The sequence below is a fragment of the Rhea americana genome, unplaced genomic scaffold (genome assembly GCF_003343005.1).
Source record: "Rhea americana isolate MKP2758 unplaced genomic scaffold, rheAme1 scaffold_154, whole genome shotgun sequence".
Classification (NCBI taxonomy): Eukaryota; Metazoa; Chordata; class Aves; order Rheiformes; family Rheidae; genus Rhea; species Rhea americana.
The window spans coordinates 2,259,469-2,274,881 of record NW_028185639.1 but is presented as its reverse complement, the minus strand read 5'-3'; the positions used below and the strand labels follow the sequence as shown (position 1 = coordinate 2,274,881).

General features: G+C 41.3%; 1 protein-coding gene across 1 annotated transcript; it reads right to left on the bottom strand.

Annotated features, from left to right (window-relative positions):
• Positions 1–2,053: 2,053 nt before the first annotated feature.
• TCTN3 (tectonic family member 3) lies at positions 2,054–12,541 on the bottom strand. The gene is made up of 11 exons (XM_085299792.1): positions 12,465–12,541; positions 12,036–12,144; positions 11,842–11,960; positions 10,960–10,995; positions 10,514–10,588; positions 10,283–10,408; positions 9,388–9,483; positions 9,056–9,153; positions 8,262–8,427; positions 7,360–7,497; positions 2,054–2,994 (listed from the first exon to the last, which is right to left on the bottom strand). The coding sequence occupies exons 2-11, from the start codon at positions 12,073–12,075 to the stop codon at positions 2,773–2,775; spliced, it is 1,116 nt and encodes a 371-aa protein (XP_085155918.1). The 5' UTR covers positions 12,076–12,144; positions 12,465–12,541; the 3' UTR covers positions 2,054–2,772.
• Between the last annotated feature and the right edge of the window lie 2,872 nt (positions 12,542–15,413).

Genomic DNA, 15,413 nt, shown 5'->3' with positions numbered 1-15,413 from the left:
CATTGCCTCTCATCATATCACTGGGCATCACTGAAAAGAGTTTGGCCCCATCCTCTCGACACCCTCCATTCAGTATTTATTGGGTAAAAATAGGACTGTCACATGTAAGACAGGCTTTTGCCGTACTTGGCATATGCAAGATTTCTGCTGAAATATGAGGTCCAGTGCAGCAACTACACTTTAACCCTTAACAGGAACAGGGATGGTAGAAGGTATAGAAAAAAATATAACAACTGGGGAAAGATAGAAGGAATTATTTTTTTAAGCTTAACTATAAATACATATATATACTTATTAATCTTTATATTGAGTTTTACATTAGTATATAAATTAACTATATATGTATATATAAACACATTGAAGTGAGAGAGACAGCAGATTTTATGTAGAACATGGCAGATTTATGAAGAACRTGACAAAGTAGACACTGACATAAAWTCCCATAGGGAATTGCAGACTCTAAACCCACATCCACGTGGTATGGCATAGCTACTGTTGAATGTATCTTAGGATAGGATAAACCAGGTTGTGGGCAAGGTTCCTGTTCCATTTTCTGTGGTGAGGAAATGTTGGAAGAGGCAGCTATGTGCAAAATAATACAGCATGTTGGAGGTTAGGAATATGAGAGAAAGAACTACAATAGTAAGAAGTATTCTTAAAGCACTTCCATTTATTTGCATTTCTTAGAATAAAATGTTTTTTATAATCCCCTAATTGAACTGTCACAATAATCCAGAAAACAGAGATGCTAGTACCTTTTCATTCAAGCGGTATCCTGCCACACTTGGCAGCGTGAGGTCTGGCAAGTTTCTGCAACTAGCCCTTGGATCAATTTAGTTACTCCTCTAAATTGATTTCCCAGATTCCGCAAATCAGGGGCATGAGTAGACATGTGACATATTCTACATGTGTTCTGCTAAGATCTTTGTGTGGGTGTTTTGCTAAAATCTTTGCAAAGGCACTACAGGTAGAATGAGAAACCACTTGTATCTAAAATAAAAACTTGTTGCTGCACTGGTACCACCAGCCAAATCTAACACCAGGATGCAGATGTGTCCAGACTAGCTTTGCTGTGTTGCCCCAAAATCAGAAGCAACAGAATCAGCAATAGATACACTTGCAGAGAATTCTGTCCAAGCTGAACCATACAAAGAATTAGAATTGATTTTCCAAAATTAAATAKATGAAGCTACTTCCTGATTTTTATCTCAGTTGGTTACAGCATAGTGCTGCTAATGCCAAGGTTGTGGGTTCAATCCCCATATGGGCTATGCTGAGGGTTGGACTAGATGATCTCCAGAGGTCCCTTCCTATGATGGTCCCTTACTATTCTATGATTCTATAATTTTCATGCTTTATATTTTTCTGTTTTTGTTTTATCCAAGTTATTTCCTTTGAAATTCTAACTAATTTCAAGTTCGTCAGTTTATTTTTCCATAGTGCTGTTTAAGTTTGTAATGATGAAAGGCAACAAAGTCGTGCTAAGTGCAGCATAATTACAAAAGGAAACAAAACATTTTGTCATAGGCAGGCCAGATTTCTCTTTTTCTAGCCTGCTACCAATTTTGCTGGAGCACTTGACATTAGATGGGCAGATTCTTCCACATTTGAAGAATTTAAAATCAGTAATAAATACTTTTCTGAAAAGCATACTGTAGTTCAACCATTGCTTGCAGGAATGATTGAGTAGATTTTTTAGTCTGTAGGATTCAGCAGTCAGAGTGATCACCTTCAACTTTAAAACCAATAAAATTACATTTTGGTCCCAGATACTGAGCTACAGGCAAGTAAGGTAATGCAGTAAATTTTAGTCTCATAATGCACCTACAGACTCCTAAAATAGCTGATTTTGCCCTTTAAGACTGTTTATGATGCTCTCTGATGTACCACCTAGAATTTTGGTGACTATTGGTATCAGCTCAGTTCCAACCTAAAGCCATGGCAGAATGTTCCTTGGTTTGCAAAATCCTAACCCAGTTTGATTAGGGAATACTATATTCAGGCATTGCTTCTACAAAGGAAGATTAAAAAGGAAATTACCTTGACAATCAAATGTAAAATTCATTTATATTTCAGAGGATAGGACACTTGCAAATAACTTAGCTTCACGTAACACTATTGCTAATACAAACAGTGATTAAAACAAGGGAAGTTCAATTGAATATCTGTATTTCAAAAGACGTACAAAAGTAAGAGTCAAAAACTGACAGACACACAGTTGCCGTGTAACAAGGACGGTTCAGAGGTGACTGGTAAGCGTCTTCTCACAAAACAACAATTCAGGCCCCTGGGAGACTTCACTAGAGAAATTATTCCATATTCTAAATATTCACTTAGTTCCAGAAGAAGGAGGAAAAAAAAATGGTACTTCCCTAATGGGAAGCTGAGTAAACACAGCTCCAAAATCCTTGGATTGAACTTTGCTCCTCTCTCCATACTCCTTGGTTTAGAAAGCAGTTATTTTCTGAAAACATGGAATGACAGTTTTCACTTCCTCCTTTCTATGTTCTTCATATATAAAACATCTCCTGACAGCCCCCAACCCTCAACTTTCACTGCAATGAGGTTTGCAGATTGCACACAAGGAGAATTAGGGGCCTGAGAGGCCAGATGACAGGCTAGTCACGTGGCTTAATCCAAGAACGTAGGTAGATAGATAGATAGATAGATACCATAGGCACAGTATAAAAACCTGAGAAAAAGTCCATGATCTGGAACATATTCTGAACACTTACAGAACTTTAAGTACAGGACCCATCTATCTGAATCTTTTCAGAAGCAGAGAATGCTAGTCAGTATTAGAATTAGCAAAAAACAGCCAGCCAGATCACCTCTGTAGCTTCTTTCCTCAGTCAGTGCTATCTTGAATGGAAAAAAGAAGTCAAATGGGAGTTTCCAGTATGTTTTGGGCTGGCCACGTGGAGGTTCTGGCCATTCTGTCATGTCAGTGAAGGTAACGACGGTTGTCAAAGGCACCATAATCATGCTTAGGAACTGTAATAAAAAGGAAAGCACAGAGTTTAGCACGCCTAACACAAAAGACACATCTTCTAGCTTAGCTCTCTAATGGCCACCCAAAATAGCTAGTGTACTCCAGCAGCAGCTGCTCATATCCTCCTCTGCATGTTGTTTTCATAAATCGTGAATGGTACAGAAAAACATTTTAGTGGGGACAAGGGAAGCCTGATACCTTCATGGTACTGCCCTTCCCCATTTTTAAGATGGAAAACTGTGACACCTTTTACTAAAGAGCAACACGGGAGACTAAGGACTGTTTTTTGACCCTGCAGTGAGCATGGGTCTTCACAATATTCAAGTCAGGAAGATCAGAATGTGAATGGCTTTAGGTGTAGAACTGGATTCTTCTGTCCACCATCATTCAAAATCTGCAAGAGCTGTGGACTCTATACAGCCAGATAAAATGCAAATGGTGAGAATGCCTTGTGGAATGCATTTACTATAGGACAGCTAAACATCTCTCCCCCTCAGGTGTTTGTCAGTGGAGACCCACTGTGGACAACCAGCAGACAAAATGTGGGACTTAACCCTTTCAGTTACTACTTTGACTGAAGTAGCTTCTCTTTCCCAAAATTGATACTTAGCAGGTAAGCCCAGGGCACAGGTCTCAGGAAACATCAACAGTTACTCTGMATTATGTCTTTCAGACCTCCAAAATTGAAATAGTCACTCAAGCTCTGCTAGAAGCCTTCCAGTCAGGGGGATGGCATATCAGCCATTTGTTTACACAAAAGTAATGCAAGCTTTATTTTTTATAACATTTCAGATGAGGTCACCTGGCGCTTTCAATATGGAGTTGCTGCTGGAAACAGACAGGACTGCCACAACGGTTTGATTAATAAAATAAAGCTGAGACCCAATGCATCTATAAATTTCTTTCTAACAGCTCAGGATATTGTTTCAGAAAGGAGACAAAGCTTGGTAGATCAGCTGGTAAAGATGGAACAGGGGACTAGAATTCTGTTGAGGCCTCAGTACTCTTCTGTTTTAACAGAAAATAGCAACAGATCAGACATACCGTATCTTACTGCCATGAGAGCACCACAGAAAGGTGTCAGCAGGTGTCATCCCTGTTAAAGCCCTTGCACAGTAATAAGCTTGAAGTGCATCCCAACAGATACTGCCATCTCAGAAATCCAGCCTCACACCAAAAATGGGATCCACTGACACTTGAAAAAGGGCATTCATTCTCCTTCACAGCCATCTTACTCCACCTTCCTGCTGACTCCTGTAATCTTCTCTTAGAAACCTGTTTTCTGGCTCACAGTGTTTTCCCACACTCCTTGAGCTCTACTGCCATCAGCATTAGGCTCTTCCCCAACTACCCACTGGTGATTTCAGAACCACTAGAGGAATAGTAATATCTTCTTGCACAGATTAGCAGCAGGCTATGGAGCCTGTGAAATATAAATCAATCAAATGCTTTATCAAGGTTTAAGAGACAAGAAGATAAATATGCAGTTACTGAATTTTTCTAACTATGGACTTCATATAGAGCATAATGAGGGACACAAGGGGGACACTGTTGTGGGTGTCTACTACAGGCCACCTGACCAGGAAGAGAAAGTTGATGAGGCCTTCCACAGACAGCTGGAAGTAGCCTCATGATCACAGGTCCTGGTTCTCCTGGGGGACTTCAACCACCCTGATATCTGCTGGAAAGACAACCCTGAAAGGCACAAAGAGTCCAGGAGGCTCCTGTAATGCATCGATGATAACTTCTTGAAATAGGTGGTGGAGGAGCCTACGAGGAAGGGTGTCCTGCTGGACCTTGTCCTTACCAACAGAGAGGGACTGGTTAGCGATGTGAAGGTTGGGGGCAGCCTTGGCTGCAGTGACCACGAGATGATGGAGTTCAGGATCATGCAGGAAAGAAGTAAGGCAATAAGCAGGATTGCAACCCTGGACTTCAGGAGAGCGGACTTTGGCCTCTTCAGAGACCTGCTTGGAGGAATCTCATGGGTTAAGGCTCTAGAAGGAAGGGGCGGGTCCAGGAGAGCTGGCTAGTATTCAACTATCACTTTCTCCTTGGGATGCACTGCTCTTGAGTTTGGAGGAGGAAGTCCAGCAAAGGGTGCAGGAGACCTGCATGGATGAGCAAGGATCTGCTGGCAAAACTCCAACAGAAGAAGAAAGAACATAGAATGTGGAAGAGGGGACAGGCTACTTGGGAGAATCACAAGAATGCAGCCAGAGTATGTAGAGATGCGGCGAGGAAGGCTGAGGCCCATTTGGAATTAAGTCTGGCAAGGGATGTTAAGGACAACAGGAAGGGCTTCTTCAAATACATCAGCAGCAAGAGGAGAACTAGGGAAAATGTGGACCCACTACTGAATGGGGCAGGGGCCCTGGTGACAAGGGACAGAGAAAGCAGAATTACTGAATGCCTTCTTTGCTTAGGTCTTCACTGCTAAGGGCAGCCCTCAAGAATCCCAGAGCCTGGAGACAAAGGAAAAAGTCTGGAGAAAGGAAGACTTTCCTTTGGTTGAGGAGGAGTATTAGAGATCTGGGCAAGCTTGACGTTCACAGATCCACGGGGCCAGATGGGATGCAACCACGAGTACTGAGGGAGCTGGAAGATGCAGTTGCCAGGACACTCTCCATCATCTTTGAAAGGTCCTGSAGAACTGGAGAGATGCCTGAGGACTCGAAGAAAGCCAATGTCACTCCAGCCTTCAGGAAGGGCAAGGAGGAGGACCCAGGCAACTACAGGCCGGTCAGCCTCACCTCCATCCCTGAAAAGAGGATGGAACAGCTCATTCTGGATGTCATCTCCAGAGATATGGAGGAGAAGRTGATCAGGAGTAGCCGGCATGGATTCACCAAGGGGAAGTCCTGCTTAACCAATCTGATAGCCTTCTCTGATGGAGTGACTGGCTGGGTAGGATGAGGGCAGAGCAGTGGACACTGAGTACCTTGACTTCAGCAAGGCTTTTGACACTGTCTCCCATAATATCCTCCTAGATAAGCTCAGGAAGTGTGGGTTAGACGAGTGGACAGTGAGGTGGATTGAGAACTGGCTGAATGCCAGAGCTCAGAGGGTCGTCATCAGTGGCGTGGAGTCTAGCTGGAGGCCTGTGTCTAGTGGTGTCCCCCAGGGCTCGGTGCTGGGTCCCATCCTGTTCAGCTTCTTCATCAATGACCTGGATGAGGGGATGGAGTGCCTCCTGAGCAAGTTTGCTGGTGATGCCAAGCTGGAAGGAGCAGCCGATACACCAGAGGGCTGTGCAGAGACCTGGACAGGCTGGAGAGCTGGGCGGAGAGGAACCTCCTGAGGTTCAACAAGGGCAAGTGCAGAGTTCTGCACCTAGGGAAAAGTAACTGTAGGCACCAGTACAAGCTGGTGGCTGACCTTGTGGAGAGCAGCTCTGCCGAGAAAGACCTGGGAGTGCTGGTGGATGACAAATTGACCATGAGCCAGCAATATGCCCTTGTGGCCAGGAAGGCCAATGGTCTCCTGGGGTGCATTAGGAAGAGTGTTGCCAGCAGGTGGAGGGAGGTGATCCTGCCCCTCCACTCAGCCCTGGTGAGGCCTCATCTCGAGTCCTGTGTCCAGTTCTGGGCTCCCCAGTCCAAGAGAGACATGGAGCTCCTGGAGAGAGTCTAGCGTAGGGCTACAGAGATGATCAGAGGGCTGGAGCACCTGCCCTACGAGGAACGGCTGCGAGAGCTGGGCCTCTTCAGCCTGGGGAAGAGAAGACTGAGGGGGGATCTTACCAATGTGTACAAGTACCTGAAGGGAGGGTGTCAAGGGGATGGGGACAAACTCTTTCCAGTTGTCCCATGTGACAGGACAAGAGGCAATGGGCAGAAACTGAACCACAGGAAGTTCTGCCTGAACGCAAGGAGGAATGTCTTCACTGAGAGAGTGACGGAGCACTGGACCAGGTTGCCCAGAGAGGTTGTGGAGTCTCCTTCTCTGGAGATATTCAAGGCCCGCCTGGATGCAGCCCTGTCTACCATGCTGTAGGTGACCCTGCTGAGCGGGGAGGTTGGACTAGATGATCTCCAGAGGTCCCTTCCAACCTTACTGATTCTATGATTCTATGATAATTACGTGTTTAAAGTTTGAGTCCTTAAGTGGCAGAAGGTGTTTGGGGGTTGGAAAAAAGGTATCTTTTCCAGTTGTACAGCTGATTGAGGACAGCATTGATAAGACCATAAAATCACCTTCCTCTACAAAGCCATTAAATATAAACCCTTGCCACTGCATTAAACCACCGGTAAAATTCAGTACACCTCAACTCAATATCAAGACCATTTGACCCCTTGCTTTTTAAATAACTTATGAATCCCATTTAGCAGCCTCTGTGTATGAGAGAGGGGGGTTTAATTCCATACCTTTAGTGGCTGACACTGATAGAGGTACCGTGCACCCAACACTTGAGCTTGTGGGTTGGACAGGAGGCCCTCCTTTGTCCACAGTATCTGGATATGCAGAGTCACAGGAACCATGCAACAAGAAGTGCAATTCACAGCCTGAAAATAAAATGGACCCCGAACATTTTAATGTAATCTTTTTAAAGGTGAAAAAGTACCACTAAGATCACAAAGTGTAATGTTCTCAGTAGCACAGGTCACAGAATCTCAACCAGTTACTTCAGCACCAGTCCCATAACTTCTGTTCTGGTCTTTGTCTATTTTTAGAGCTATAACCGTCTTACTTCTGAACAGAACCTGTCTTAGATTTCTCTCTTAGATTTTGTGTTTTGTTAGGCCTTCTCCTGATAGATTAGTAATTATTAAAACAGAAATCTCATCCCACACAAGCACTTGAATTACAAGCTGTTAACTGTTGTTATGCAATATATAAATAACCACAAAACACAGAAAATCATAAAAGATGATTCATTCTGATAAGTCAATGGTTAAACAGATTCAAATTAACATAATAATATAAGTATCAAAATAATAACAAGGAGAAAGGCAGCATCAGTCCTAGAACACTGCCAGAAAATTGGTAGTACAACATCTTTTGGCCCATTTAAATGTCTGTAACATGACTCAGGAAATATTGAATTTGTCAGTTCCATTTTTATTTAGAAGGTGAATATCCAAATAATGTGAACCACAATAAGGCAAACTGCTTATGGGTATTAGGACTACTGAAACTCACTGGGGATCATTACACAAAGAAAGTGTGCCCAGATGAAGAAGCTAGTTCTTTTTCCTTGCCTACTCTCTCCAAACACAAGATAGGAAAAACGAAAAATACTGAGYTGGTTTCTTTGCATTCATATTACCTGTGCACTACAGTTCTGAATCAGAATGGTGGTCCACTCTTCTGCCTGAGTTAAATGAGCACTGCCAATTACAGCAAGATCCTCTGCTCTGCTCATCCCCTGGAGTGCCTTATATAACTTCTGCTGGATATAACTACAGTCATTTTCTTCCAAGATTTGAGATAGGCTGGAAATGAGAAAATAACAGATTTGACAAAGTAACTTTCAGGAGAAAGGAGTCAAATCTCAAGAGAAATCCTCCCTCCTCAGTAACAACCATTTCACAGTGTTTTCTGCTCTTGTAATGAGTCAACAGAATAATTATGTAAGTATTACTACTGAATGGACAAAGCTCCAATCCCCTCTGAAACAAGAAGTGAGAAGATGAACGTCGCAGGATAGCAAACAATGAGGAAAACTAACAGCTCCTTAACTGTCTTACCACTCTGAGGGAGGGATAACTGCCCTGTCACCACCCCCCCCAAAAAAAAAAAAAAAAAAAAAAAAAGGAAAGAAAGGCACTTTTTAACATTGTTATAATTCACTCCTCAAAATACAAACTCTAATCTTGCTCTGAAATGTTGCCAGACTGGAGCCTCAAAATTTCCAGATCTTCACAATGTTCAAATTGTTCTACAGGTCTCCCATCCCTCTGATACTGAAGCCTTATGTGAAAGATCTGAGGAATACCATTGGTTACCTTGAGGAAGGACCTAGGCTCCAGAGCAGTGATTGAGATGCTATGGGAAAAAGTGGCAAGTGAGTCCATGACTTCMGAATGTGTTAAGGAGGGTGACTGCAGAAAGTGTTCTTACCTGAGCTTGCATCCTGTCCTCAYATTTATTCCAAATTGCACTTTGTGCCTGACGAACTGTGAGCAACTTCCGTCCCCCTGGCTCTGTAAAATGGTCATCTGACAGACTACATGTCAGGAAGCCAAACAAAAGCATAAACAGACACCACAACTTGTATTTAACATTCCTCCTACTCCACACATTTCTCCTTAACCCTATCAGAGGACTATGATTCAGTCCTGACCAAAAGGCCCACCAAATGCTGGAATGTAATACTCTCAAAAGTCCAGAAAGTACAGTACCAGAAGTCAATAAACCCAGTGACAAATAAAATCTGAAAGCAGAAAGGATACATGCTCCATGGCACCACTCTTTGCAATCAACAGTGGTGCTCCAACGATGTAGCCAGGGTTTCCACTTCGAGGCAGGGTATGAGAAAGAGTCCTCGTCTACAAAGAGGCAAAGGGAGAACCAAGAGAGGAGAGAACATTACAAGGGAAGAGGAAAACATTATCACCAATCAGATCCATTCATCCTACAAGAACAAATTCATATTCTCAGACAGTATTAAAGTAACTCATTTTTGGAACCCATGAATATTATGCACTACCAAAATCTCCATTATTTGTTTCCAAATCCTCCTTACGTGGCAAGTTCATCTCCAGTCTAGGAGCTAGCAAACTAAATGTTACTGCCCTGAAATGTGGACACTACCAGGACAATTCTTGAGACATCAAATTCATACTTCTCAGCATTTCTCTTGAAGGAAGCGAACACGCCAGTCTGGGCAGCTCCACAGTCAGGGCTATGGTCTGGAGAAAAAACTCTGCCTTGACCCTGATTCTGAATGGCAGATTCCACTTCTAAATTGTTTTTTGAAGAGAATCTACGGGGATAACTTCATCCATAGTTCAGTCATCAGCCTCTGAGGTCACCCTTTATCCCACATTACATTGCATCTACAGGATAAGGTTTGTATGAACTTCAACATACATTATTTCCCAGATTTCCACCTCTTACAAAATAATTCTTATTCCCACTACAAAGGTAAAGTTAAGTAAGTATCTGGAATAACTATAGCAAATTTGTCCACAAATATTGATCATCTTGGGTCCAGCACTTAGCTCCAACCTTCTCCTTCAGAAGACCATGCCRGTGACTCTGATCTCATCCTCCCCTAGAACTGGCCTAGAACTGGGCCACAGATTACAAATTTAGTAAGAGCCCAAGGAATATGGGCGCACTGACCCAGAAGTGAAAAGTGAAATGCTGCTGCAGAGATGATCCTGCATTCCCAATGATACTGGTGACTTTGAACTGGACAGACACACTCTGAATCCCATGGGTGCTGTTGAATTCTATCTCATAGACCACCTGAAAGTCCAATGCAAAGCAGAATCAGAGACAAAGTCAGGTAATAGAGCCATGGCCTTAAACTAGACCTAAGCTACCCTATAGAAAGAAGGAAGATTCAGATACCTCAGAAACAACATTGTTACATGTGTTGTCTTTCATGTAAGGAGCTCCAGGGGGGGTGACCGGGATGATCTTTACCTGGAGAAAGTAAAGCATACTAACAATTAGCAATTGTTTAAAAGGAATGTGACTTTCTTACTCTTTTCCAGTGATTTTCCATCCAAATCAGATTTCACCTTCTCTTTGTAGCTGATTCTCTGTGTAGGTGTGAAAGAGAACAACCTGCCCATCTGACTCCAACCATTCATTTTAAAATACATCCTGCCTTGTAACCCTAGGCTTTTTGTCTAAAATCAATGTCACACTTTCTTCCAAAAATCTTGCTTCAGACACAGATCATTCCCATTCTCCCAAGTTCCCAACCCATGGACATTACTATGAATGCCTAAGACTCCAGATAATTTCTGCTTCTGAAATAAAATGTATTTTCATTGGCAAAAGTAACTGACCTGCATGGACGGCATAATGGTGCCATTAACTGGAACCTGGGAAAACAAACAAACAACAAGAAAAAAAACAGCAGACTTTCTGGGTTTGCACAGGTTCAAAGTCATAAGGCTATCACTAAGTAGAGCCTCGATATTACATTGACAAAAATTACTTTGTTTATTCCTAATGTATGGAACTTGTAATCAATTTGTGATCTAGAACTCACAAACATACTTCAGAGAAAGCATTTCTAGACCTAGAGAAGACAACTTTTAATCTTGGTCCTGCTAATGACCTGCTGTATGCAGATACTTTGAAATACCAGCATCTTTGGTCCATTCCTGGAGCTCCCCCATCTGGAACCAAGTAATTTCTTCAGCTTTCATTAAAGAAAAAGTATGATTTTTGCTTCAGTGGCAAAGCAAGCCCTGAAAACATGAGTTAAATTCTATCACTGCATACTAACATGATAATGGATATTCAATATGATTTTACAGAGAATATATTGGATCAGAGAAACCTTTCTTCTTTCCATAAGGACAACTATTGCTTGGTTGATAAAATAGAACAGATGAAAATAAACTTTGATAAATACTGCTTAAAATGTGAGCGAGTTCTGTTTAAATTATTAAAATTATAAAATATCAATAAAGTACCTGATAAATGCATTTAGAACTTGCTAATAACTGAAATTTCTTGGAAAGTAGTTTGAAATGCAGGATTATCACTGAGCACAGATATTTTTAATAGGATTGCTGGTATGAAGGCCATAATAATCAAGAGATCAGAGGCACTTCATACCAGATCACCTTTAGTTTACCAATTAACTGGAGTTGCAATGGAAAGCAATGAAAAGTCAAGCAAATGAGATATCAAGCAAAAGTAAGAAAAATGACATTCACCTTTAGCACTGTGAAGTTACGGTAGTAAAAGGCCGCATCCAGGGCAGGGTCAGTGATGCAGCTCTTGCTCAAGTTGGCAAAAATCCGAATACAGCTTGTGCTTTTAYTGTCCAGGAAACCTGAATTAAAAGACAACAACAGATATGAGAAAACAGAAGCAAACCACACTGAGAAATTCTTCCTTCTTTACTAACCAGCAGGATTTCCATCAACACAAAGTCCACTGGCTCCCATCCTGACTGGCTGTCTAAGAGTGCTCAGTACAGACGATGAATCAAAGTAGGTTAGTATTGGATCACCGGCCTGTAAAGATAATTCGGAGAAATTATAGACAAAATGACTCTGGAAAACTAAGGCCCAGTGTAAGGTGAGGCAACAGAGCAGAGAGACAAATTTATACATCTCCTTTGTATAGACAGTTTTGTCTTGAGGGTTGTCCAAAACGTAAAATACAATAAAACTAATCTGTGCAGCAAAGAAGGAAAAGAACAGAGTAACAATATGGACTAAAGGGTAGAAAACTTTTACATGAAGAATCTTTCAATCTATTATCATGAGGTTTCACTATAAATAGCTGTACAGGGGAACATTTTAAAACTAGTTGCTATAGTATTTCAACTCACCCGGTAAAAGGCAGAGAAGGATGGCCGCGCTTGTGACAGTTTTAAGAATGAGTGTCTACCATACTTTTCTGAGAACTTCAAAAAGTCAGATTCTTTGATATGCTGTGGCTGTTGGAAATAGTTCAGGTTTGCTAAAGTTGAAATGAGAAAAAAAATATCCACCAATATCAAGTTATTAGAAAAGATGACGTAAATATTGTGCCAATATTTTTAAAAGGGACAACTTTGATAATTACAAACTGCATAGTGCCTTATCTTAATTAATCCTTAGTAACRCTGCTAAAAGACTAATATGAGCAATAAACAGGATGATTTTATGAGCACTAGCCTATACTGTTCATAGGAAATAGATGTTAAACAAATGAGATCTTCTAAAAGCACTAAAACTGCTGAAGGCACCTGTCTTAATGTATTTTCTAATTTCTGTAAAAATACTTGAATTAGACTTCTATGACATTTTAATGACAAAACATTACCAATATATGAATTCAGGGAAAGCAACATTAAATGGATTCAAAATAATTAGGGTTGATAAACCTTAAAGTTACTGTGAATACAGAAAAAGCATACCAAACAGGCAGACTTTCTATTCGTATCCCACAGTGATTGCTTCCTGGTATTTAATATTGTTATTAATGTTAAAAACTATTAAATTATTACTGCTAAAATGCAAAGTCATAAAATGGCAGGTGATTGAAGATACACTACAGAGACTTATCCTGATGATCTCTTTTGCACAATAAGCTTATTTTAATATGTGCAAATACAACATTATATGCAAACACAACATTCAAGGATTACAGGTCACACTGACAACAGCAGCAAGTAGCAATATCCTCAGCTATAGGAGTACCAGAAAGAATTTAGGTACTCTAGTAGATTTAAAGAGAGAAGCAGAGAGAAGTGAAAAAGATGAATTTAAGATGAATTAAATCTCAATGTAATTATGCTGTTAGGAGGGTGAAGCAGATCCTTGGATGTACTTGCTTAGAGTAGCAATCAGAAATAATAGCTTTCTTGTATCTTAATCCAGCATTTGTCAAATGGTCAACTAAATCTTTTAAGAAGCTAAAGTCCTAAGGATTATTAAGTTATAGAATCATAGAATCACAGAATCGGTGAGGTTGGAGATCATCCAGGCCAACCCCCCTGCTCAGCAGGGTCACCTAGAGCATGTTAGACAGTGTTGCATCCAGGCAGGCCTTGAATATCTCCAGAGAAGGAGACTCCACGACCTCTCTGAGCAACCTGTTCCAGTGCTCCGTCACTCTCTCAGTGAACAAATTCCCCCTCACATTCAGGCGGAACTTCTTGTGGTAAGTTCCTACAACTTTCCCAATAATAGAGGTATAGAAGTGTTTTCTTATTTTATGTTTAAGGATATAATCATTAGATGTAAACAGATATAAGACTGAATACTGCTAGTTGTGCTACTCACAGAATTACTTGTTCTGTCTTGTAGCTAYTTCTAAGCTACACACCGGAATGGCACTTAAGGCACCCTTAGTAGCCGTGCAGCCCTCATTAAAACTCTTCTCTCTGAGACCTACTGAAAATTGGAATGGGTAAAATTCTAACACTACTGCCTGTCGTAATACAGATCTCTTATTTCTTTGTTTTCCACAGTATGCAAAACATTCAAGTAACACCTGTGAAGAGATGAGGGCAGTACCCAATAACAGGAAATTAAACCTGCTTTGAGCAGGAGTTGGACCAGATGACATCCCAACCTAAATTATTCTATGATTTTATGATACAGCTCAGGAGCAGGTAGGATTATGAGTCAAAACTCCTAGACAAAAGACACAGAAAGCAGTGTTTAAACATGAGACCCCAATGAATCCTGATGAATGCCAAAGAGTGGGTTGCTACTCTAATAAAATAAATTAAAATAAGTAAATTTATTAAATTTATTAAAATAAWTTAAAATAAGTGTAATAAAATAAGTAAGGTGTCTAAGATACAGAAGCAGTTGATAAAAGCTAATTTTTGTTTAGCCAGAGAAAGTTTAAACTGAGCGCAAAGATCATTTTTTTGTCAGTCTTTGGTGGTGGGATCCTAATTCACTATGGTCTCTAGGGATTACAGCTGCCCAAATTGTAACAATTATAACATATCTGTAAAAAGAGATTCTCTAAGCAGAGACAATCTATGAATTCACTGCATGGAAAGCAAGGTTACTTACAGTCATTTGGCTGCACACAGAACAGCAGATCAYGTCCACCAGGGGCAGTGATGATATGAGTAGGATAAGGGGTGTTAGTTCCAAATATGATTGATTTTTCCACGCACACTTGACTGGCAGACCTACATCGCCCCCCACCCCCCGTCCCAAGCAGATCGTTAATGAGGCTGTTCTCACAAAATTTCATATTACCACAAACATTTGGTTTTATATTACCAAATTAGCACAAAGATTACAGTATTCCTTTTCATCTGATAACAGAATTATTGTACAATTGCATGGATAATCATTTACAAAAAGCCACTCTCTCCACTGCGGTAATTTTGTGGATACTATCCATTTGTATATTTAGAAATCACTCTTAATTTCCTGGAACAAGAAGTAGAAAGGAAAATGAGCGCCCACATATGAGTGCCCAAGCTCCTCTTGATCCTTCTCACAATGGCAATCTGCAAGGAGAGATCTGTGAATTTTACTCTCCAAATAGTCAAAACTGTCTTCCTCCCTGCCAGCATCTCTCAAGCTGTAATCGTTTTACTGTCTCCCAGTTTTATGTTAAAATACTGTTTCCAAAACAGGGCTTCCTGGGTCCCATCCCCCAAAGCCCATCGCAGATTAACCAAACCCAGATTCACACAAGCCTCTAAGACACGCAGCGCTCAGAACCTCTCCCGAGCTCTCGCCTCAGAGTACGCTGCGCTGCCTGAGAGGCCTCACACGCGGCAGCCGCAGCCCGCGCCACCCCGCCGCGCTCACCTGCTGCC